This window comes from Macaca nemestrina, chromosome 14 (genome assembly GCF_043159975.1).
Source record: "Macaca nemestrina isolate mMacNem1 chromosome 14, mMacNem.hap1, whole genome shotgun sequence".
In the NCBI taxonomy this organism is placed as follows: domain Eukaryota; kingdom Metazoa; phylum Chordata; class Mammalia; order Primates; family Cercopithecidae; genus Macaca; species Macaca nemestrina.
Window position 1 is genome coordinate 111,015,866 of NC_092138.1, and position 25,573 is coordinate 111,041,438.

General features: G+C 44.2%; 1 protein-coding gene across 23 annotated transcripts in view; it reads right to left on the reverse strand.

Moving 5' to 3' along the window:
- LOC105464027 (formin binding protein 1) overlaps positions 1-25,573 on the reverse strand; it is a 161,959-nt gene that overhangs the window by 97,116 nt on the left and 39,270 nt on the right. For 22 of the 23 annotated variants that reach the window (XR_011612885.1, XR_976633.2, XR_976632.2 and 19 more), the window contains exon 2: positions 13,453-13,568. Coding sequence is in view for 18 of the 23 variants with exons in the window: in XM_011711626.2 (XP_011709928.1) it covers positions 13,453-13,568 (116 nt within the window). In the remaining 5 variants the exon portion in view is untranslated. Of the gene's footprint in view, positions 1-13,452; positions 13,569-17,833; positions 17,853-25,573 lie in introns of those variants that run through there. The other variant, XM_011711638.3, reaches the window with a different exon arrangement.

A 25,573-nucleotide genomic window follows, 5' to 3' on the forward strand; every position in this document is an offset into this window, starting at 1 on the left:
AGAGCAGCACATATGGGTGATTAGAGTACTGGAAAAGCCTAGTGGCTGCATGTGAGGTATTTCTAGTGCATGGTTTATTTTACAATTCATTGTTATTTTTTATTTTAATTTTTTTAGAGACAGGGTCTTGTTCTGTCACCTGGACTGGAGTGCAGCGGCGTGATCATGGCTCACTGCAGCCTCGAACTCCTGGGCCCCAGGGATCTTCCCACCTTAGCCTCCCAAGTAGCTAGGACTACAGGTACACACCACCACACCCAGCTCATTTTTATTATTTATTTTCTGTAGAGACCGAGTCTTGCCATGTTGCTGAGGCTGGTCACAAACTCCTAGCCTCAAGCAATCCTCTCACCTCAGCCTCCCAAAGTGCTGGAATTACAGGCATGAGCCACCGTGCCCAGACTACTACATGCTTTTAAATATTAATCATTTTGGCCAGGCGCGGTGGCTCAATGCCTGTAATCCCAGCATTTTGGGAGGCCGAGACAGGTGGATCACGAGGTCAGGAGATCGAGGCCATCCTCGCTAACCCGGTGAAACCCCGTCTCTACTAAAAAATACAAAAAGCTAGCCGGGCAAGGTGGCGGGCGCCTGTAGTCCCAGCTACTCGGGAGGCTGAGGCAGGAGAATGGTGTAAACCCGGGAGGTGGAGCTTGCAGTGAGCTGAGATCTGGCCCCTGCACTCCAGCCTGGGCGACAGAGTGAGACTCTGTCTCCAAAAAAAATAAAAAAATTAAAAATTAATCATTTCTTCTGTTACCTATAACTTACAAATTGAAAATACTACTTCTAAATTCACACCTTATATAAAAATTATTCCAAAATGTTAAATCCACATTTTCTTTGTAGCTTCCTTCCAGTCCTTAGCAGCCATAAAAATCATGTAAGTTTTATATCTAGTTGAAGGAAGCCTTACTTGAGTCTGAATCTATTGATCCAGGTAAAACCAGTACTCTTTATAGTTCTCTTTTACCAGTCAAATCCTAAACAGGATTAAATTAGATCCCTTGTAGGTGATATACGGTAAAGACCATTGAGTTCTGATGAATGGGAATCACTTTGACAATACTGCCATATATAGCATTCAAAATGCTTATTAAAAGCACTAATAAATAATTCACTCTATAAATACCAGCATAAACCTAGAAGCTCAAGAGATCTCGAAGTGAACTTCATTTCTAAGGATATTTATCTCAGGAACTACAAAAAAAGGTCAACCTTCCATTGCTGTTCTCTTGGGACAAGCTTTTTGCCCATTTGTATTACCGTTATTTAAAAAACGAACACGGTTCGTTTGGGCATAGTGGCTCACACCTGTAATCCCAGCACTTTGGGAGGCCAAGGTAGGCAGATCGTGAGTTCAAGACCAGCCTGGCCAACACGGGGAAACCCTGTCTCTACTAAAAATACAAAAATTAGCTGGGCATGGTGGCACATACCTGTAGTCCCAGCTACTTGGGAGGGTGATACAGGAGAATCGCTTAAACCTGGGAGGCGGAGGTTGCAGTGAGCTGAGATCATGCCGCTGCACTCCAGCCCGGGTGACAGAGAGAGACTTCGTCTCAAAACAAAACAACCAGGCCGGCGCGGTGGCTCAAGCCTGTAATCCCAGCACTTTGGGAGGCCGAGACGGGCGGATCACGAGGTCAGGAGATCGAGACCATCCTGGCTAACACAGTGAAACCCCGTCTCTACTAAAAAAATACAAAACACTAGCCGGGCGAGGTGGCGGGCGCCTGTAGTCCCAGCTACTCGGGAGGCTGAGGCAGGAGAATGACGTAAACCCGGGAGGCGGAGCTTGCAGTGAGCTGAGATCCGGCCACTGCACTCCAGCCCGGGCAACAGAGCAAAGACTCCGTCTCAAAAAAAAAAAACAAAAAACAATCAAACAAAACCCACAACAACACAACAAAAAAAACAAACAAGCAAATAAACCACTTAAAAAAACTTTTGATTTATGGGGTCTTTCTGAGAAATCTGACGTGTTTTCAGGTAGAAAATCTCAACTTGTTTTTCAGGTAGCCTAACTAAAAGGTAAAAGAAAAAATAAACATTCTTTTATAAGGATGGTGGATTTAGACCTGGCTGATTCGAAAACCCACAGAAAGGCTTTAAAAATTAATTACTCGGCCCTATTCTAGAGCCTCTGCAACAGAAGGTCCAGGATGGGGCCCAAGAATGTTTTGTGTTTTCTTCACTCTTTTATTTTTTTAAAGCTCACCACAAGATTTCTGGATCAAGATGGCAGAATAAAATGCAGCCAGAGAATTGTGCTTTCCCAACAACAAAAGGTGAAAAAATAAAAGTCAGGGAAAATTTTAACAGCAGAAAACTAAAAAAAAAAAAAGAAGAAGAAAGGAGTCTAACCTCAGTCCATACACTTTAGAAAGTAATGACCAAGAAGAGAAACAGAAAATTCTAGGACAGAATGGAGCTGAATCCTTCCTCCCCATCACAGAAAGGGAAATAACGTCCACTAACACTGAAAGTCAACCCAGACAGAAGTAAACTGGGAGGTAAGCACTCAGGGAATAGTTATGGAAAAATTCTGAGAGGAAGACATCTATGCTGACCACCCAAGGCCTTGGGCAGAAGCCGGGGCTCGCCCCCGGGAGGTCCACTTTCCAGGCTTCAGGCTAAGTGCCCTGGGGGTTCACCCCACACCCAGGGAGTCCACAGGATTAGGGATATGGGTGGGCTGTGTCCCTACCCAAATCTCAACTTGAATTGTATCTCCCAGAATTCCCACATGCTGTGGGAGGGACCCAGGGGGAGGTAATTGGATCATGGGGCGCTGGTCTTTCCTGTGCTATTTTCATGATAATGAATAAGTCTCACGAGATCTGATGGGTTTATCAGGTGTTTCCGCTTTTGCTTCTTCCTCATTTTCCCTTGCTGCTGCCATGTAAGAAATGCCTTTTTGCCCTCAGCCATGATTCTGAGGCCTCCCCAGCCATGTGGAACTGTAAGTCAAATTAAACCTCTTTTTCTTCCCAGTCTCGGGTATGTCTTTATCAGCGGCGTGAAAACGGACTAATACAATTAGGAAAATCTTTGACCTAATGGTGTAAACCCCATAACAGAACCTCTAACAAAGTTTCAGAAGAAATGACAGCGCTCAGAGTCTCAAAGTCAGGCCCTTTCCCCACCCCGACTCTACAAACACCTGTCCTTGGCCTTCAGCAAACCAAGCAGAACATACAATACCCCAGCCTCAAGTGGAACTCCAAGGGAAAGACCAGTGGCACCAGAAATGGAAGGAAGCGTGGCAAGGAACACTCACCTACACTCCATCAGAGCAGACGGCACCGGTGCGGCTCACGTTAGAATCAAATACACGACCGGTGTTGGCCTAAGACCTTTATGCTCTTTACCTCATTAAGCCCGCTCAGCAACCTTATAAGGTGAGGATGATAATGATGATGATTCACATTTTACAGATGAAAAAGATGAAACAAGGAGAGTAATTTGACACAATTCATACTGCTATTAAGTGGAAGAACCAGGATTACATCCCAGGCATTGGGACTCTTGAGTCTGATGAACTCAACCACTTCACTAAACTGCCCCTATTAAACAGAAGCCAGGTGGCCAGGGGCGGTGGCTCATGCCTGTAATCCCAGCAGTTGGGAGGCCGAGGTGGGCGGATCATCTGAGGTCAGGAGTTTGAGACAAGCCTGGCCAACATGGCAAGACCCTGTCTCTACTAAAAATACAAAAATTAGCCAGCCATGGGCCGGGCGTGGTGGCTCATGCCTGTAATCCCAGAACTCTGGGAGACGGAGGCGGGTGGATCACCTGAGGACAGGAGTTTGAGACCAGCCTGACATGGTGAAACCCCGTCTCTACTAAAAATACAAAATTAGCCAGGTGTGGTGGTGGTGCATGCCTGTAATCCCAACTACTCGGGAGGCTGAGGCAGGAGAATCGCTTCAACCCAGGAGGCAGTGGTTGCAGTGAGCCAAGATTGCACCACTGCACTCTAGCCTGGGCAACAAGGGCAAAGCTCCATCTCAAAAAAAAAAAAAAAAAAAAATCACCAGGTGTGGTGGTGTGTGCCTGTAATCCCAGCTGCTTGGGAGGCTGAGGCAGGAGAATTGCTTGAACCTGGGAGGCAGAGGTTGCGGTGAGCTGAGATCGCACCACTGCATTCCAGCCTGGGCAACAGAGTAAGACTTTGTCTCAATAAATAAATAAATAAATAAATAAATAAATAAATAAATAAATAAAAGCAAGGTGAAAGATATGACAGGTAATACAGAAGGAAAAGGAAAAAAAAACTGCAGTCTGCAAGAAAACAGATAAGGAAAATAAGCAAAAATCACCCTCCTCCAGATTATTTATACTATAGACAAACTTAGTAAAAACACAAAGGCAATAAATCCAGAATCCCAACACTACGGGATAAAATAAAATGGAATGAGAAGGAAGACACAAAGCTGAGGAAATGAACTAGGGACTAAAATATACCACTATAGAACCCATCAATAAATGAGGGTGGATATCAAATTTAATAGAGGAAAGGTTTGAAATAACCATAATGTGAAAACAATCAGAAAAAAAAAAAAAGGATCTAAAGAATAAGATGAAATGTAAGGATAACTCATATCTCTGAAGTATATGACCCAGTAAGTAGAACAGAAAAAACATTCAGACATAATCAAAGAACGTTCCCCTGAAATAAATGAAGCATAGAATTTACACTGGAAAGAGCTCTAAGAAAAGCTATCTGATAAACGATGATCAACTCCAATGAAGTTATCAGACTGCTAAGATGAACTAAAATTATTCATATATTTACTCAGAAGCAGCCATGTTGCCTACAGAGAAAAACATTTGGCTGGCCCCAGACTCTTCCTCCAAAAGACAATGCAGCCACATGGAGAGAGAAAGAAATTGTGACCAGAGAACAACCAAGTCAAAGTGTTAAAGTATGGTGGCATTCTCAAGCAAGAAAGAACTCAGGGAACACGTCCCAAGCTCTAACTAGGGGGAACATATTCTTCTTTAATGCCGAGAGTCAAAGAGAGACGCTGTTGTAGAGAGAAGTGTTGAGATGACTCTACATTCAAATATAGAACTACGACAAAACGGGTTTCAGAACCAAGTCATATAACTCAACTGGAAGAAGGAGCAAAATATGTATACATATTTTCCTTATCTTTCATAGCAGGCAATTGAGCCTGTTTAAAATTTCAACATGGAATTATACACAATAACATCCTACAAGGTTTTTTTCATAATCTTTTTGATAAATTTTACAAAAGTTTAATATTTATTTTTTTTGAGACAGTCCGTCACCCAGGCTGGAGTGCAGTGGCGTCATCTTGGCTCACTGCAACCTCCGCCTCCTGAGTAGCTGGGGTTACAGGCATGTGCCACCATGCCTGGCTAATTTTTGTGCTTTTAGTAGAGAGACGGGGTTTCACCATATTAGCCAGGCTGGTCTCAAACTCCTAACGTCAGGTCATCTGCCCGCCTCGGCCTCCTCAAATGCTAGGATTACAGGTATAAGCCACCATGCCTGACCTAAAGAGTTTAATTTTTAAAGCTTAGCAGATCCCTCAGTTTCACTTTATTGTCGTTTATACTGTTAAATTTAAATTCACTTTATATATATGATATATACAATATGCAATATGTTGTATAAAATGATTTCACCTAGTTACCCTCTATATACAATGAGCTCCAATTAAAAACAGACCAAGACTTGAATGGTTCATTTTTTAAAAGCATAAATGGCTCAGATGTATCAAAAGATGTTCAACCCCCATGCATACTAAGAGAAATGCAAGTTAAGACCTAGATGTACCAATTGTTAAGTATCAAGTTGACAAAGATCAGTTTGGAAACAAAGCAGCAGTGAGGGTGAGGTTGAGCAGGCCCTGTTACTCTGCTAACAGAGTGTCAGGGGCCATAGCTTCTGGAAAGGGACTGGAGATCATGCCACTGCACTCCAGCCTGGGTGACAGAAACTCCGTCTCAAAAATAAATTAGGTTCAGACTCAGAAAAAAAAAATTAGGAATTTCAACCTACACTATCTTGAATAGATAAGTGACCTACAGCAGGGGTTGGCAAACATTTTCTGTAAAGGACCAGAAAGCAAATATTTCAGGGCCAGGTGTGGTGGCTCATGACTGTAATCCCAGCACTTTGGGAGGCCGAGGCAGGTGGATCATGAGGTCAGGAGTTTGAGATCAGCCTGGCCAATATGGTGAAACCCCACCTCTACTAAAAATATGAAAATTAGCCAGGCATGGTGGCGTGTGCCTATAGTCCCCGCTGTTCAGGAGGCTGAGGCAGGAGAATCCCTTGAACCCGGGAGGTGGAGGTTGCAGTGAGCCGAGATTGTGCCACTGCACTCCAGCCTGGGTGACAGAGTGAGACTCCGTCTAAAAAAAAAAAAATTTAGACTTGCAGGTAACTGCATCTCTTTTGCAACTACTCAACAGCCAATTGTCCGCAAAAGTGGCCATAGACAATATGCATGGGCACGGCAACATTCCAACAAATCTTTATTTACAGAACCAAGTAGTGGATGGATTTGGCCCATGCTAAGACCTGATCTACAGGAATCAAAGTCTCCTATGTTTATGTCTTAAAATAAGTTAGCATTTTCCCCTGCAATGCAGAAAAAAAAATTTTAATGATAGATGTCTCTCCCAAAGGTCACACTATTTTTAAACATCATATTACCATTTCAAGCAAGTATCTGTTGAATATGTTGTTGCCACACTGGCCTTTCTATTCCTTGTACATGTTCCCATCTCAGGACCTTTGTACTTGCTCCCCCCACATCCTCACATGTCTGGCTTCTTTTTATGATTCACTTCTCAAGCAATGGGTTTTCCCTGACCAGCCTAGCTAAGTAACAACCCCTGACTTCATTCTCTATCGCATCATTGCGTTTACATATTTGGAGTCATAAACGCTATCTTAAATACTTGAATTTTTTGCTAATTTGCATGCAGTTCTGTTATCCGCTGTGAGAAGGTGAGCACTCCAGGTTCAGGCACTTCCTGCGTCTCGTTCATTAAAGCATCCCTAGTGACTGGCACCTCGTTGTTCTTTTTGTTGTTAAAATCTCATCAGCTCTCACAGGCCGGTGCAAACACATAATTCCCCATAAAGCAAAGCTGGCTAAATATCTTAGGCCTGTACCCTGCCAATTCACTCACAATCTACAAATATTTACTGGGCACCTACTATATGCCAGGCACTGTTCTGCACTGTGACACATTAGTGAGCACAACCCAAAGATCCCCACCCATAAGGGGCTTGCATTCTAGCTGAGAGGCTGCAGGAGACAGTGAGCAGTAAATATAATAACACAGATTTCTCTGGGAAGGTTTGGGGAGATGTTGTTCAAATGAGACAAAATTTTAGGAGAAATAAGTTCAAGAGATCTAGTGTACAACATGGTGTCTCCAGTTAATAACAATGTATTGTATACTTGAAAATTGCCAGGCCGGGTGCTCACACCTGTAATCCCAGCAGGTAAGAGGCCTCGGCGGGAGGATCGCTTGAACCCAGAAGTTCAAGAACAGCATGGGCAACATGGTGAAATTCTGTCTCTAAAAAAAATACAAAAATTAGCCGGGTGTGGCAGCGCATTCCTGTGGTCCCAGCTACTTGGGAGGCTGAGGTGGGAGGATCATTTGAGCCTGGGAGGTGAGCCAAGATCATGCCGCTGCACTCCACCCGAGATGACAGTGAGACCCTGTCTCAAGAAAGAGGGAAGGGAAGGGGAGGGAAAGAGAGGGGTTGCTAACTTGCTAGAAGAGTAGATTTTAATGTTCTTACCACAAAAAAAATTAAGTTTGTGCAGTGATGCATATGTTAATTAGCCTGATTTGGGCATTCTGCAGTGTATACATATTTCAAAACATCATGTTGTATACCATAAATATATATAATTTTATATACAAATAATATAGAAAGATATATTGTCAATTTTCAAAACTAAATAAATGAGAAGACTATATAAAATGGTAGAAAGTTACCAGTAATATAGGAAAAGTGAAAAGCAAAGCAGGCTAAGTGGGCTAGGGGACGAAGTGGGCCTCACTGAGCAGAAACTGGAAGGAGGAGAGGGAGTCAGGCACGTGGAGCCTGGGGAAGAACACATAGGTGATATCTGCATGGAAGGGCCAGCACAGTAGCTCTCGGGTGAGGGGATGCCTGGCATGTACAAGAAACAGGAAGGAGGCCTCTGTATGGTTACAGCAGAGAGAAGGAGGAAGAGAGTTAAAACAGATGATGTCAGAAAGGTGTGGGGACCAGATTACACAAGGTTTTGTAGGACTTTCACTGTAAAGTTTTTGGATTTACTCTGAATGAAATGGGGACGCATTGGAATTTTGAACAGAGGAGTACTGTAATCCGGCTGCTTTGTAGAAATCAGGGAATAGGGGATAGAGGTAGAATAAGGGAAACTAATTAGTAGACTCATCATAACCAGGAAAAAGATCATGGACCACATAGCCCATGTGACATGGACCACAGGGGCAGCAGTGGAGGTGATAATGAGTGTCAGTTCCTGGATAAATCTGTAGAGGAGCCAAGATTTCCTGATGGCTTGGGATGGGGAGTGTGAGAATGTGAGAGAAAGAAGAGAGCCACAGATGATGACACCAGGGTTTTTTTTTTTTTTTTTGAGATGGAGTCTTGTTCTGTCACACAGGCTGGAGTGCAATGGCACAATCTCGGCTCACTGCAACCTCTGCCGGCCGGGTTTCAAGGGATTCTCCTGCCTTAGTGTCCTGAGTAGCTAGGATTACAGGCACCCGCCACAAAGCCTGGCTAATGTTTTTGTATTTTTAATAGAGACAGGGTTTCACCATGTTGGATGGGCTGGCCTTGAACTCTTGATCTCAAGTGATTCGCCCGCACCTGGGTGATGCTACGGTTTTTGACCTACACCAGGAAGGATGCAGCTACCCTCAGGTGAGTGGAGGAAAATCTAGGTCGTGGAAATGCAGGTTTTTATTTTTTTTGAGATAGGGTCTTGCTCTGTTGCCCAGGCTAGAGTGGAGTAGTGCAATCATGGCTCAATGCAGCCCCAGTGTCTTAGGCTCAAGCATCCACCCTCCTCAGCCTCTCGAATAGGTGAGACTACAGGTGTGCGCCACCATGCCTGGCTAATTTTTAAAAATTCTTTTTAGAGGCAAGGTCTTGCTATGTTGCTCAGGCTCGTCTCCAACTCCTGGCCTCAAGTACCCACCTTGGCCTCCTGAAGTGCTGAGATTTTAGGTGTGAGCCACTTCACTTGGCCTAGACATGTGGATTTTTTTTTTTTTTTTTTTTTTTGAGACGGAGTCTCGCTCTGCCGCCCAGGCTGGAGTGCAGTGGCCGGATCTCAGCTCACTGCAAGCTCCGCCTCCCGGGTTCACGCCATTCTCCTGCCTCAGCCTCCCGAGTAGTTGGGACTACAGGCGCCCGCCACCGCGCCCGCGCCCGGCTAGTTTTTTGTATTTTTTAGTAGAGACGGGGTTTCACCGTGTTAGCCAGGATGGTCTCGATCTCCCGGCCTCGTGATCCGCCCGTCTCGGCCTCCCAAAGTGCTGGGATTACAGGCTTGAGCCACCGCGCCCGGCCACATGTGGATTTTTAAGTTGGGGAGATCAGGAGTTCAGTTTCAGACATGTTACATTTCAGATGGTTTTTAGATGTTTCTTTTCTTTCTTTTTTTTGAGATGGAGTCTTGCTCTGTCACCCAGGCTGGAGTGCAGTGGTACAATCTCGGCTCACTGCAAGCTCTGCCTCCCGGGTTCATGCCACTCTCCTGCCTCAGCCTCCCGAGTAGCTGGGACTACAGGTGCCCACCACCATGTCCAGCTGATTTTTTGTATTTTTAGTAGAGATGGGGTTTAACCGTGTTAACCAGGATGGTCTCGATCTCCTGACCTCGGAGGCCGAGGCGGGATTACAGGCATGAGCCACTGCGCCCGACCAAGTTTTTAGACATTTCTAAGTGGAGATTTTGAGCAAGCTGTTTCTGGAATTCAGGAGAGAGGTCTGGCTTGGAGATCCATATCTGCGAGTTGTTGCCATACGGATCATGCCTAAAGCCATGAGACAGTTGAGGTCACCGGCAGAGTACAGACTAGGAAGGGAGAAGGACTGAGAAGCAGGTGCTGGGCACAGCGATGTGAAGAGGAGGCGCCAACAAGGGAGACTGTGGTGGGAAGAACACCAGTAGCCTACTCGAGAACTCACACGTAGCCCATTTTCACACGAAAGGCAACACTGCATGACAGTGCAGTATTCAAATAATCAAAGTGAAACAGGCCATGTTCTATTTCTACTTTCAGTTTGAAAAGCCTTGACATGTTTACGAGGCTGATATGCACACAGGGCACTGGAAACTGATCTGGATTCTCCACTTAGAAAAATTATTTCATTGGCTGGGCACAGTGGCTCACGCTTGTAATCCCAGCACTTTGGGAGGCCGAGGCGGGCAGATCACAACGTCAGGAAATCGAGACCGTCCTGGCTAACAAGATGAAACCCCATCTCTAATAAAAATACAAAAAAATTAGCTGGGCGTTGTGGCCGGCGCCTGCAGTCCCAGCTACTCAGGAGGCTGAGGCAGGAGAATGGCGTGAACCCAGGAGGCGGAGCTTGCAGTGAGCCGAGATTGTACCACTGCACTCCAGCCTGGGTGACAGAGCGAGACTCCTTCTCAAAAAAAAAAAAAAAGAAAAAAAGAAAAATTATTTCATTGTGTGATGTTTTACATGTTATTCACTCAATAAAAACAAAATCTGGGGCCAGGCACAGTGGTTCACACCTGTAATCCCAGCTTGCTGAAACAACAACAGAAACCCTTATAAGAACGCATAGCTCTTTTTTTTTTTTTTTTTTTTTTTTTTTGAGATGGAGTCTTGCTCTGTTGCCCAGGCTGGAATGCAGTGGCATGATCTTGGCTCACTGCAACCTCCACCTCCTGGGTTCAAGCGATTTTCCTGCCCCAGCCTCCTGAATAGCTGGGATTACAGGTGCCCGCCACCACACCCAGCTAATTTTTGTATTTTTAGTAGAGACGGGGTTTCACCATCTTGACCAGGCTGGTCTCAAACTCCTGACCTCGTGATCCACCCTCCTCGGCCTCCCAAAGTGCTGGGATTATAGGCGTAAGCCACTGCGCCTGGCCAAGAACACATATCTCTTATGCAGATGCTCTTTGGATTAAAACTCAATGGTGAGGGAGCTTGAAGAAAGGTTTTTTTTTTAGAAAAAAAAGAAACAAGGGGACAGGCACGGTGGCTCACACCTGTAATCCCAGCACTTTGGGAGGCCAAGGCAGGCGGATCACCTGAGGTCAGGAGTTCAAGACCAGCCTGGCCAACATGGTGAAACAGCCCCTCTACTAAAACTACAAAAATTAGCCAGGCATGGTGACACGAACCTGTAATCCCAGTTACTTGGGAGGCTGAGGCAGGAGAATTGCTTGAACCTGGGAGGCGGAGATTGCAGTGAGCTGAGATTGTGCCACTGCACTCCAGCCTGGGCGACAGAGTGAAACTGTCTCAAAAAAAAAAAAAAAAAAAAAAGACAAAACTAAATGTTTCTAAATCAAAAGCATCTAGCTCTTTAACAGGCCTTAAAACAATATCCACAAACCGGCCGGGCACGGTGGCTCATGCCTGTAATCCCAGCACTTTGGGAGGCCGAGGCGGGCAGATCACAAGGTCAGGAGATCGAGACCACGGTGAAACCCCGTCTCTACTAAAAATACAAAAAATTAGCCGGGTGCGGTTGTGGGCGCCTGTAGTCCCAGCTACTCGGGAGGCTGAGGCAGGAGAATGGCGTGAACCTGGGAGGCGGAGCTTGCAGTGAGCCGAGATCGCGCCACTGCACTCCAGCCTGGGCGACAGAGCGAGACTCCGTCTCAAAAAAAAAAAAAAAAAAAGAAAAAAAAAAACAATATCCACAAACCAATTCAACTACAACTACACAACAAGAAATCATTATAGACTTGCATGCCACTTCAAGTTCAAGCTTAGTTCTACCAAGAACTTTTAAATAAAAACACAAATTTCTTGGATAATCTCATCATTAAAGATGTAAGGAGATCCAAAATACTTAAAAAAAAAAAATAGAGACAGGGGTCTCACTATGTTGCTCAGGCTGGTCTTGAACTCTCTGGACTCATTCAATCTTCCCTCATCGGCCTCCAAAAGTGCTGTGATTGCAGGCGTGAGCCACCACTCCTGGGCCCAAAGTACTTTTTTTTTTTTTTTTTTCTTTGAGAAGGAGTTTCACTCAGTTACCCAGGCTAGAGTGCAGTGGCACAATCTGGGCTCACTGCAACCTCTACCTCCCGGGTTCAAGCGATTCTCGTGCCTTGCCCTCCCAAGTAGCTGGGATTACAGGCGCCTGCCACCACGCCCCACTAATTTTTGTATTTTTAGTAAAGGCGGGGTTTCACCATATCGGCCAGGCTGGTCTCGAACTCCTGACCTCAGGCAATCCGCCCACCTCTGCCTCCCGAAGTGCTGGGATTACAGGCATTAGCCACTGTGACCAGTCTGAAGTATTTTTAAAATACTATCTACAGGACCCCTCAACACATTACTGGAGGGAGTGTGAATTAGTACAAGCACCTTGGAAAACGGTTGAACCCTATCCACCAAAGCTAAGCATATGAGTAGCCGGTGACCGTGCAATTAGACGCCCAGGTAGATCCTAGGAAATGTGTTCAGATACACACAAAAAGCCTTGTACAATAATGCTCGCTGGAGTGCTACTCATTATATGCCTAAATTAGAAACAACCAATCACCTAGTCAGTAGAACGGATGAGTTCTGGTGCATTCATAGACCAAAATACTCAACAGCAATGAAAATAAGCAGACTCCCGCCACATGTTACCACATGGTGAATCTCACAAATGTAATATAGAACAAAAGAAGCCAGATACACAAGAATGCATACTAAATGATTACACTCATGTAGAGTTCAAAAGTGGGCACTACTAATCCATGTGCTTAGAAGTCAGGAGAGTGGTTACCATTGTGGGGAAAGTAGGGAGCTGGAGGGGGCCAGGGGGCCTCTCAGGCTGGTCTTTCTGTTTCTTGACCTGGGTGCCCGGTTACATGAGTGTGTTCACACTGTCAAAATTCATGGAGCTGCACACTTATGATTTGTGTAATTCTCTGTACATATGTTATTAATATATTTCAAGAAAAAGTTTACTGAAAAACAAGCTGATCCAAAACTCAGCAAATATCTTGTTAAAAAAAAAAATGGGGCCTTAAAGCAGTAATTTAGGTTTTATTATTCTATGAAAATTAATTTTCTGTATGAGAAACAATCACTCCTATTCAAATATTACCTTACATAAAAGGAAAAATATTTAAAATATACATTTATACTATAAAATGAGAATATATGTTATCCTTACATCATTTTGCAGTTAACAAATAACTTTTTTCAATATCAACTTACCTGAGTTGCTTTGCATAGCTGAGTTCAATCTCTGTCCTTTCTTTCACAAACTTGATACATTTCTCAAGAGTATCAATTCCCCACTGTGTGTGTTTTTCTAAGTTGTCAAACTGATCCTGTTAAAACAAACCCAGACGGAAGTTATAGTCTTTCCCTGTGATTAACATAATTTCAATGAATAATTCTCTTAACAATATATTACTACATACAAAGTAGTACTAATATTTTCCATGATTATACTTGAGGTGCTTTTTTGTTGAGCCATTTTTAATCAACATTACCAAATTTGGTTTGAAAACTGCCTGCAGTACTGAACTCGAACCTATTCATTCATATTTCCTATTCCTTTTAGAAACATAATTTTTAGATATAACTGATGTCTCAATGCAAAGAAAAATGTCATTCCCAGACGCCAAAAACCGACAGGTGAAACACACACACAAACGCAGCCACACACGATTTGCACCTTAACTGTTATCTCTGGGTAATCATTCAAAACAGCTGATTGAATCTGAGCTGAGGAACTGGGTGGGGGAAGCATTACAAAATTTTGCTTTCTTCAAATGATTAAAATAAAACACATGGATTTTATTATTTCAAACATGTAACAAGCTTACATTGTGAACCAGGAACACTGCCTGGAGCTGGGGAACCAAAATGAACAAAAATACATCCTGAGTTTGCCTTGTGCCTCGGGGTTTCTGGTCTGGAAGAATGAGAGGGAGCCTGGGTAACATAGTGAGACCCCATCTCTACAAAAAAATTTTAAAAATTAGCCGGGCATGGTGTTGTACCACTGCACTCCAGCCTGGGTATAAGAGCATGACTCTGTCCCCCCAAATAAACAATGAGAGGGGACAGGTATGCTAGCAACAGCTACTGCAAAGACATGGAGATATCCAGGAATCGGGTGGATCTGTCCTGCTTGAGTGCAAGGTGGAGGTGGGTGGGGCAGAAGGGAACTGGAGTTGGCGAGTGATGAAACTAAAGACAGCCCAGGACTAGATCACCCAAGGCCTTGAAGGATGAGCTTAGCAGTTTAGATTGTCCAGCAGGCACAAGAGGACTTGGAAGAGGAAGCCAGGAAATGGCTCCAACAGTCTAGATGAGACAAAATAGGCACAGAAGGGAAGAATTCCTGGGACATTTAACAAATACAATCAACCAGTGTGTGAGTGGCCGATTGGATGTGGAGGCTGGGAAGGGTATGAGGGGGAGGGAGGATTCCAGAGTGACTTTCAGGTTCTGCTTCCCGGAATTAAACAGAAGATCCAGATAAGAAAGAGCTACAGTTTGGGGTGAAAATTAAATGTTGTTTTGACATGTTGAATGAGGGACTGGCATGTCCAGAAGAGAGCTGGAGACACAGAAGGACTTAGAACTCAAGAAGGGCGGGGAGTGAGTAGGTGGATCTGAAGCAACAGCCGAGGATCAGAAAACCAAAGATGACAACAAGGATGCACAGAATTAACAAAGAGGGCCTGGCCCAGGAAGTAGAGCCCTGAAAGGACTAAGGGGAACGAGCCAGAGAGGGCATGAGCACATCACAGGGAAGAGAGAATTTCAATGGAAATCGGATTCTCCATGGAAAATTTGCTGCGTCCTGAGAGGTAACAGTCATAGATGAGGGTTCTAGCCCCAGCAAAGGGATTTCACAGAGACAGGCCCCCAAATGTTTCAAGTTTTAGTCATTTGCCTGTAAGACGCAGATATAATCTAATTTCCTAATTTCACAACTCAGTCGTGAGGATCATGCGAAATGCGGAAGTACCAACTCAAATATAACAATATAAAGCTAGTATTTAATCCTATGCTTGTGCAATCTAACAGTATACATTTAATGTCTTCAGACTGTTTTTTGTTTGTTGGCTGGTTGGTTTTGAGACAGAGTCGTGCTCTTTCACCCAGGCTGCAGTGCAGTAGTGTGATCTCAGTTTGCTGCTGCTTCCCAGGCTCAAGTGATCTTCCCACTTCAGCCTCCTGAGTAACTAGGACTATCGGCACCCACCACCATGCCTTCACTAATTTTTGTATTTTTTGTAGAGAGGAGGTCTCACTATGATGCCCAGGCTGGCCTTGAATTCCTGGGCTAAAGTGATCCTCCTGCCTTGGCTTCCCAAAGTGCTGGGATTACAAATGTGAGCCATTGCCTCCGGCCGGCCTGTTTTTTTTTAAACCACTTTATTGAGATATAATTGAGATTTTGGCTGGGTGAGGTGGCTCACGCCTGTAATCCTGGCACTTTGGGAGGCCGAGGCGGGTGGATCACTTGAGGCCAGGAGTTCGAGACCAGCCTGGACAACATGGTGAAACCCCATCTCTACTAAAAATACAAAATTAGCCGGGTGTGGTGGCGCGCACCTGTAATTCCAGCTACTCAGGAGTCTGAGGGAGGCGGGAGAATTGCTTGAACCCAGGAGGCGGAGGTTGCAGTGAGCCAAGATCATGTCACTGCACTCCAGCATGGGCAATAGAATGAGACTTTGTCTCGAAAAATTAAATACAAAATAAAAATAAATAAAAATCAGTGCAAAATGTTTGTCTTTTTTTTTTTTTTTTTTTTTTTTTTGAGACGGAGTCTCGCTCTGTCGCCCAGGCTGGAGTGCAGTGGCACAATCTCGGCTCACTGCAAGCTCTGCTTCCCAGGTTCACGCCATTCTCCCGCCTCAGCCTCCGGAGTAGCTGGGACTACAGGCGCCCACCACCACGCCTGGCTAATTTCTTTTTTTTTGTATTTTTAGTAGAGACGGGGTTTCACCATGTTAGCCAGGATGGTCTCGATCTCCCGACTTCGTGATCCGCCTGCCTCGGCCTCCCAAAGTGCTGGGATTACAGGCTTGAGCCACCGCACCCGGCCCAATGTTTGTCTTTATAACTAATAAGTTTTAATATTTAAAGTTGATTCTTGGTCCTCAATAATATATACTCCACAAACCCCTAGATTTCAGTTTAAGAAACAATAGATTATGTTATCGGTAAAGTCAAGGGTCATCAAGTAAGCTAATAGTGTAAACAAGACTGCAGATCAATTTAAACTACTTGAGAGAACAAATATACACACAATTCAAGCTATGATTACAAATTGAGCACGCGACTTTGTCAAAGCCCTCTGCTTATCAGTAACCCTTTGTGGATCTAGTTTCACAGTAATCATATTTATTTTTAAAATGATTAACAATTAGCAGGGCATCATGGCACATGCCTGTAGTCCCAGCTACTAGGGAGGCTGAAGCAGGAGGATCACTTGAGCCCAGGAGTTCGAGGCTGCAGTGAGTCATGATCAGGCTACTGCACTCCAGCCTGAGCATCAAAGCAAGACCCTGTCTCAAAAAACAAAAACCAAAAACATAAACACCCTTCCCTTTATTTAAAAGCCCTCTCCCAGCTGGCTGTGGTGGCTCACAGCCAAAATTCCAGCACTTTGGGAGGCCATGGTGGGCGGATCACTTGAGGTCAGGAGTTTGAGACTAGCCTGGCCAACACAGTCATCTCTACTAAAAATACAAAAGTTAGCCAGGCATAGTGGCATACACCTGTAATCCAAGCTACTCAGGAGGCTGAGGCAGGAGAATCCATTGAACTCAGAAGACGGAGCTTGCAGTGAGCCGAGATTGTACCACTGCACTCCAGCCTGGGCGACAGAGAGAGACTGTCTCAAAAAAAAACAAAAACAAAAACAAAATCAAAAACAAAAACAAAAAAATGTGGCCAGGCACTGTGGCTCACGCCTGTAATCCCAGCACTTTGGGAGGCTGAGGCGGGAGGATCACCTGAGGTCAGGAGTTTGAGACCAGCCTGGCCAACATGGTGAAACTAAAAATGCTAAATTAGCCGGGCATGGTGGTGCGCACCTATAATCCCAGTTACTTGGGAGTCTGAGGCAGGAGAATCACTTGAGCGGAGGTTGAAGTGAGCCGAGATCGCACCATTGCACTCCAGCCTGGTCAAAAAGAACGAAACTCCGTCTCAAAAAAAAAAAAAAGCCCTCTCCCTGTATGATTTCCCATCATCTCCCAAGCCTTCATTATTCTCAGCAGTCATAGATGCCACCTTGAAAACTTGCTAAGAGGACATGCTCTTAGGTTTCATTCTTGGCCTGTTAACAGCCTGACTACAGATTTCCCCCCATCATATCACTTTGCATTCAAACTGATGTATACTGTACAAAGCAATAGCTTTCGATACCAAAGCCCTTAAACACAACAGAAAAAGCCCATCTACATTTGAATTGAGTCCACCTTAAAAATTACTGGCCTCAATCCAACAATATGTTTTCCATAAAGTCATCTGTATTCAGGACCATTCTACAAGCTATAATAAAGCGTATACCAAGATGACAGAGTCCAAATAAGATAGAAGATCTTAAGAATAAAAACCTTACTCAGTAACAAATGAGCTGGTGCTTGTTTGTGACTATAGCAGAGTTCTTTTGATGCTCTGTGAAACCTGAGGATGCCCCCACGCTCTTGCTATCACATGAATTGCTGCAGCACTGACTTGACAGCAGCTAGAAGAAAATTCAACACAGATGAAAAACTAATCAACCCACTTACATTCTTGACTAAAATGTGGAAAAGTTAATGGAAAAAAAAAAATCCAAATCTTAAAAGGACTCCTTTGTGAGCAAATATTATAAATGGTTCTTTAAAAACAGCCTTTGCTATTTGGGGATGGTGTCATCAAAAATGCATCCCTTCCTGCTTGATGTCACATCATAGTGGTTCTGGGGACCCCTTTGCCCTCTTAAAAATCACTGACAACCAGCCAGCCACGGTGGCTCACGCCTATAATCCCACCATTTTGGGAGGCCAAGGTGGGTGGATCACTTGAGAACAGGAGTTCAAGACCAGCCTGGCCAACATGGTGAAACCTCATCTCTACAAAACAAAAACACAAAAAGTAGCCGGGCATGGTGGCACACACCTGTAGTCCCAGCTACTCAGGAGGGCGAGGCACGAGAATCACTTGAACCCGGGAGGGAGAGGTTGCAGTGAGTGGAGATCGTGCCTCTGCACTCTAGCCTGGGGCGACAGAGTGAGTGAGACTCTGTCTCAAAAAAAAAAAAAACTGAGAATCCCGAAGAGCTTTTGTGCGAGTGAGTTACATCTATCAATATTTACTCAATCAGAAATTTAAAATGGAGAGATTTTTAAAGGTATTTATTCATTTTAAAAGAAAACAAACCCATTACCATTACATGTTAATGGAAAGAGCATGTTTTTAATTTTATTTTTATTTCTTTATTTTTTTATTTTTTTGAGGCGGAGTCTCGCTCTGTTGCCCAGGCTGGAGTGCAGTGGCTGGATCTCGGCTCACTGCAAGCTCTGCCTCCCGGGTTTATGCCATTCTCCTGCCTCAGCCTCCCGAGTAGCTGGGACTACAGGCACCCGCCACCTCGCCCGGCTAGTTTTTTTTTTTGTATTTTTTAGTAGAGACGGAGTTTCACCGTGTTAGCCAGGATGGTCTCGATCTCCTGACCTCGTGATCCGCCCGTCTCGGCCTCCCAAAATGCTGGGATTACAGGCTTGAGCCACCGCGCCCAGCCACATGTTTTTATTTTTATTTATTTTTTTTTTTTTTATTTTTTTTTAATTTATTTATTATTATTATACTTTAAGTTGTAGATGTTTTTATTTTTAAAGGCTATACTTTCCAAAACAAAAAAACAGAAGAATGGCACCGTGTTACATTTTTGCAGATCTCTTTAATGTGCAGCTTAATAGAAGACAGCTGGATTATCACAGGGGCTTCTGCATTCAATCTATTACGATTCTTTACTTTGGTTGAAATATGTGAAAAAAACACAACTTCACACAGATACGTAGCTAGAAAACAGGATACTTCAAGGCCCTTTTCAGATCAGTGCAGACGTTCTTCTTTGATACCACACCAAAACTTGACAAACCACAGCTTCTCAAAGGCTAGTTGCAATATGAAATCTGAAACCATAGAGATGAAGTTTCCAACTCAGCTACAGTAAGATCCACTGGTCCACCTTACATTTCGAATGGATCTTTTACCTGCATATGATTGTGTAAATTATTCATTGATCATTTAGAAAATATCTCAGCCGGGTGTGGTGGCCCACACTTCCAATTCCAGCACTTTGGGAGGCGGAAGCGGGCGGGTCATCTGAGGTTTGGAGTTCAAGACCAGCCTGGCTAAAATGGCGAAACCCCGTCTCTACTAAAAATACAAAAATTAGCCGGGTGTGGTGGTGTGTGCCTGTAATCTCAGCTACTCAGGAGGCTAAGACAGGAGAATTGCTTGAACCTGGGAAGGGGAGATTGCAGATCTCAGTTGAGTTGAGATCGTGCCACTACACTCCAGCCTGAGTGACAGAGTGAGACTCCATCTCAAAAAAAAAAAAAGAAAAGGAAAAGAAAAGCCGGGCGCAGTGGCTCACGCCTGTAATCTCAACACTTTGGGAGGCCAAGATGGGCGGATCACGAGGTCAGGAGATCGAGATCACCCTGGCTAACACGGTGAAACCCCGTCTCTACTAAAAAAAAAAAAATACAAAAAATTAGCCAGGCGTGGTGGCGGGCATCCTGTAGTCCCAGCTACTCGGGAGGCTGAGGCAGGAGAATGGCAGGAACCCAGGAGGCGGAGCTTGCAGTGAGCCGAGATGGTGCCACTGCACTCCAGCCTGGGTGACAGAGCGAGACTCGGTCTCAAAAAAAAAAATATATATATATATGTGTGTATATATATATGTGTGTGTATATATATATCATTGATATATGCAGATCTTCCAACTATTGAAACATTTCTTATAAAATATTTTTTGAATCACATTTGTTTATATCAGTACCAATCTCATCTTTTCTGATAAGTGTTTAATATTTGGAAGCTGTCAAACTCACGGTGGAAATACAATTTCCCCAAGTTCTAATTTTCACTTTAAAGCTAGAATTTTATTATTGGCAACAAACATTGCCAGCTGTTTCCCTGAAGTGACAGGCTAACTTCATTTATTTCTGAGAAAATGTTTGCCAAATACTCAAAAGTTTATCGATCATTCTTTGAAGTAAAAATGGTGTTTCATGAAAAAAGCAGCTAGTGCAACTTACAACTCAGGATCATGTATTTTAGTCTGCACTAAAGTGCTTCTCATCTTACTATACATCTTCAAGGGTTGTGATCACACTGTTTCATTAAGAACATTTTCAAGTAAAACTGAATTTTTTTACAACAGCTAATGGTGGCCTGGGTGTGGTGGCTCACACCTGTAATCCCTGCACTTTGGGAGGCCGAGGCGGGCGGATGACAAGGTCAAGAGATTGAGACCAGCCTGGGCAACATGGTGAAACCCCATCTATAATAAAAATACAAAAAATTAGCCAGGAGTGGTGGCGGTCGCCTGTAATCCCAGCTACTCTGCAGACCGAGGCAGGAGAATCACTTGAACCCGGGAGGCGGAGGTTGCAATGAGTCGAGATCGTACCACTGCACTCTAGCCCAAGCAACAGTGCGAGACACCATCTCAAAAAAAAAAAAAAAAAAAAAAAGCTAATGGTGAAGAATATAGTAGTTACCAGTGCAATTTAGAGCTACAGCCTTGATTCATTTCTTTTGTAACATTGGTGCAATGTCAACACAGTTAAAAACACAATCCTTATTAAAATAGTTTTGACCTTGTAAACTCCATGAGGTTTCAGGAACCTCCAGAGGTCCAGGGACCATACTTTGAGAACCACTATCATATAACATATATGCTAAAATTTCTATTTCAGGTTGGGTGTGGTGGCTCAGGCCTGTAATCCTAGCACTTTGGGAGGCTGAGGCAGGCGGCTCACCTGAGGTCAGGAGTTCGAGACCAGCCTGGCTAACATGGTGAAACCCCATCTCTACTAAAAATACAAAAATTACTTCCTGGCCGGGCATGGTGGCTCACGGCTGTAATCCCAGCACTTTGGGAGGCCAAGGCAGACAGATCGCCTGAGGTCAGGAGTTCAAGGCCAGCCTGGCCAACATGGTGGATTGGCCAGGCATGATGGTGAGCACCTGTAATCCCAGCTACTCAGGAGGCTGAGGAGGGAGAATCATTTGAACCTTGAAGGCAGAGGTTGCAGTGAGCTGAGATCGTGCCACTGCACTCCAGCCTGGGCAACAGAGTGAGACTTCTGGCTCAAAAGAGAAAAAAAAAAAAAAAAAAAAAAAAAAAAAAGCCAGGCGTGGAGGACCATGCCTGTAATCCTAGCTACTCGGGAGGCTGAGGCAGGAGAATCACTTGAACCTGGGAGGCCGAGGTTGCAGTGAGCCGAGATTGTGCCATTGCATTCCAGCCTGGGCAACAAAGCAAGATTCCATCTAAAAAACTAAACAAAATTTCTATTTCAAAGTTGTACATTCTAAACATTAAGAAACTTAGGTAATAAGGAACCTAATAGAAAATGTTTATTTTATGGGTGCATACTGTGTATACGTACTGCTATTGTTTGGATGTTTGTCCCCTCAAACCTCATGTTGAAATCTGATCCCCAATGTCAGAGGTGGGGCCTAATGGGAGGCCTTGGGTCATGGGGGCAGATCCTTCACGAATACCTTGGTGCCATCCTTGATGTAATGGGTGAGTTCTTGCTCTACTAGTCCTGGCCAGAGCTGGTTGTTAGACAGCCCGGCGCCTCCCCCGCCTCCATTGCTCCCTCTCTGGCCACGTGACCTCTGCCATGCAGGCTCCTCTTCACCTTCTACTATGAATGGAGCAAGTGCCTTATCTTGAACTTTTCCAGATATCAGAATTATGAGCCAAATATTTTTTTCTTTATTAATTACCTAGCCTCAGACACTCTTGTATAAGCACCACTAAACAGACTATAACCCATACTTTCAACTATTCACTCTAAGATTGCCACGAGGACTACAAATGGATGTTTCCAAGCTGTTGGTTACAACCTGATGGTACCTTTGAGGAACCTTGCTGAAGCACTCACCCAACATCACACTTCACCTTGACCTTACACTCCCCCTTGACCTTGACCTCACACTGCTCCTTGAATTCAAACCAACCAAAGGTGTGTGCCAGGTGCTGTTAGCTATGAGACGCTGAATAAGCTGAAGAGTTGAATGAAAAAAGTGTTATTGTGTTAATCAATATATAATTGCCATATTTTACAATTATTTTCAGGTCCAGTTTTAGGTACTATACTCTAAGTTACAATAAGCATTGGCTATGGCATTGGTTTGGGTCATTGTATCTTCATAAGTTCAAAAAAAAAAAAACATCTTGCCTTCACAAATCTGTAATAAAAACCCAACAATCAGCCGGGTGCGGTGGCTCACACCTGTAATCCCAGCACTTTGGGAGGCCGAGGCGGGTAGATCATGAGGTCAGGAGTTCAAGACCAGCCTGGCCAACATAGCGAAACCCCGTCTCTACTAAAAATACAAAAATTAGCTGGGCATAGTGGCACGTGCCTGTAGTCCCAGCAGGAGAACTGCTTGAACCCGGGAGGCAGAGGTTGTGGTGAGCTGAGATCATGCCACTGCACTCTAGCCTGGGCAACAGAATGAGACTCCGTCTCAAAAACAAAACAAAACAAAACCCAACAATCAGTGTTAAGACTGGTTTCTCTAGGTCAATGGAATAATGACTATTCTTGCTTATTATTCAAGTTCTTCTGGCCGGGCATGGTGACTTATGCCTGTAATCTCTGCAGTTAGGAAGGCTGAGGCCAGTGGATCACTTATGTCAGAAGTTTGAGACCTGCCTGGCCAACATGACAAAACTCTGTCTCTACTAAAACTACAAAAAAATGAGCAGGGTGTGGTGGTACACACCTGTAATCCCAGCTACTCAGGAAGCTGAGGCGGGAGAATCGCTTCAACCTGGGAGGAGGAGGCTGCAGTGAGCCGAGATTTCATTACTGCACTCCAGCCTGGGCAACAGAGTGAGACTCTGTCTCAAAAAACAAACAAAAACTAACAAAAAAGTAGTCTTCTGTAAAATTTTTTTTTTCAAATTATGCAAAAAAGTTGTCACAGGAACTACATTCAGAGAAGCTATTTACTTTGAGATGAGGAGACCCAAGTCATCCACAAGGAAGATTTCCTGCAAAGTCTAGGTCAACTTTAATATGGTGTTTTCCTGTAATTAAAAAGTGTACCACTTTGGAAGGCGGAGATGGGCGGATCACGAGGTCAGGAGATCGAGACCATCCTGGCTAACACGGTGAAACCCCCATCTCTACTAAAAAAATATTAAAAAACTAGCCGGGTGAGGTGGCAGGCGCCTGTAGTCCCAGCTACTTGGGAGGCTGAGGCAGGAGAATGGCATAAAGCCAGGAGGCGGAACTTGCAGTGAGCTGAGATCTGGCCACTGCACTCCAGCCTGGGCGACAGAGCGAGACTCCGTCTCAAAAAAAGAAAAAAAGTCTACCAAACCAGCTGGGTGTGGTGGCTCACGCCTGTAATCCCAGCTACTCTGGAGGCTGAGGCAGGAGAATCGCTTGAATCCAGGAGGTGGAGGTTGCAGTGAACCAAGATCGCACCACTGTACTCCAGCCTGGGTAACAGAGCGATACTCTGTCTCGAAAAAAAAAAAAAGTGTACTAAACCAACATTAATTCAAAATCCCTGCAATAATCCAATCTAGTAAGAGACTAAGTTGCTAAAATTACCTGTGTAAGTGGCACAGACCCCAGGAAAGGGGGTCCTGAGGCCAGTCCCCCTCTACAAGCAAATCTCTCCTTTTGCAGTGAATTACTCACCCAGTGAAGGGAATTACCTCCTCCACACTACTGAGACTACTTTGGTCTGTGCTATCTAGACTGCTATTTTTGGATACTCCAGTTTTTGATAAATTCACCTTCCTGAGGACTTGGGCATTTTAAGAAGCAGGCCTTAAATGGCTCTGTTTAAACAGAATCTCTTAGGATGATTTTACTAGCATTAGCTTCCTCAAACTGTGAAGGAAAATGTGTCAGAGGGTATAGATTTACTCAAAGACTAACTGTAAGAAAATATCCATTTAAAATGTTTTTAAAAATCAATTTGGTTTTGAATATTAAAGAAGCTGCACTTACAGAAATATAGAAAGTTTTATAAAACTTTACAGGCCAGGCACGGTGGCTCAAGCCTGTAATCCCAGCACTTTGGGAGGCTGAGGTGGGCAGATCACCTGAGATCAGGAGTTCAAGAACAGCCTGGTCAACATGGTGAGACCCTGTCTCTACTAAAAATACAAAAATTAGCCAGGCATGGTGGCAGGCACCTGTAGTCCCAGCTACTTGGGAGGCTGAAGCAGGAGAATCGCTTGAACCCAGGAAATGAAGGTTGCAGTGAGACAAGATGACGCCATTGCACTCCAGCCTGGGTGACAGAGCGAGACTGTCAAAAAAAAAAAAAAAAAAGCCAGGGAGGTGCACGTTACAGTGAGCTGAGATCGTGCCACTACACTCCAGCCTGGGTGACAGAGCGAGACTCCGTCTCAAAAAAGAAAACTTTACAAACAAAAATGTGCCATCACAAATACCACCTGAAATTAACCTCTCGAGCTTTTAATAAAGATTTAAATTAATTTCCATAGACAAATTGAGATTTTTTTTTTTTTTTTTTTTTTTTTTTTGAGACAGAGCCTTGCTCTATCGCTCAGGCTGGAGTGCAGTGGTGCGATCTCGGCTCACTGCAACCTCCGCCTCTCTGGTTCAAGTGATTCTCCTGCCTCAGCCTCCAGAGTAGCTAGGACTACAGATGCCTGCCACCACACCCAGCTAATTTTTTGTATTTTTAATAGAGAGAGAGTTTCACCGTCTTAGCAAGGATGGTCTTGATCTCCTGACCTTGTGATCTGCCCACCTCAGCCTCCCAAAGTGCTGGGATTACAGGTGTGAGCCACCGTGCCCGGCCAAATTGAGAATATTAAAAGCAGAAATACTCAAATACATTTTTCAACCTAAAAGTGATGAAAAAGGATTACCCAAAGTGACTTCATTGCTTGCCCACAGAAAGAACAAATAAAATGTGAAAGGCAGAATTAGAAGGTTTGTTTTTTCTTTTGTTGTTTTTCTTGAAAACACTATGGTGACCTAGCAACAGAAGGTTTATTTCAAGGAACACAGATACCTTATGTTTTGACAATAGGAGTAGATGCAGATTCCACAAAATCATATATTCAACT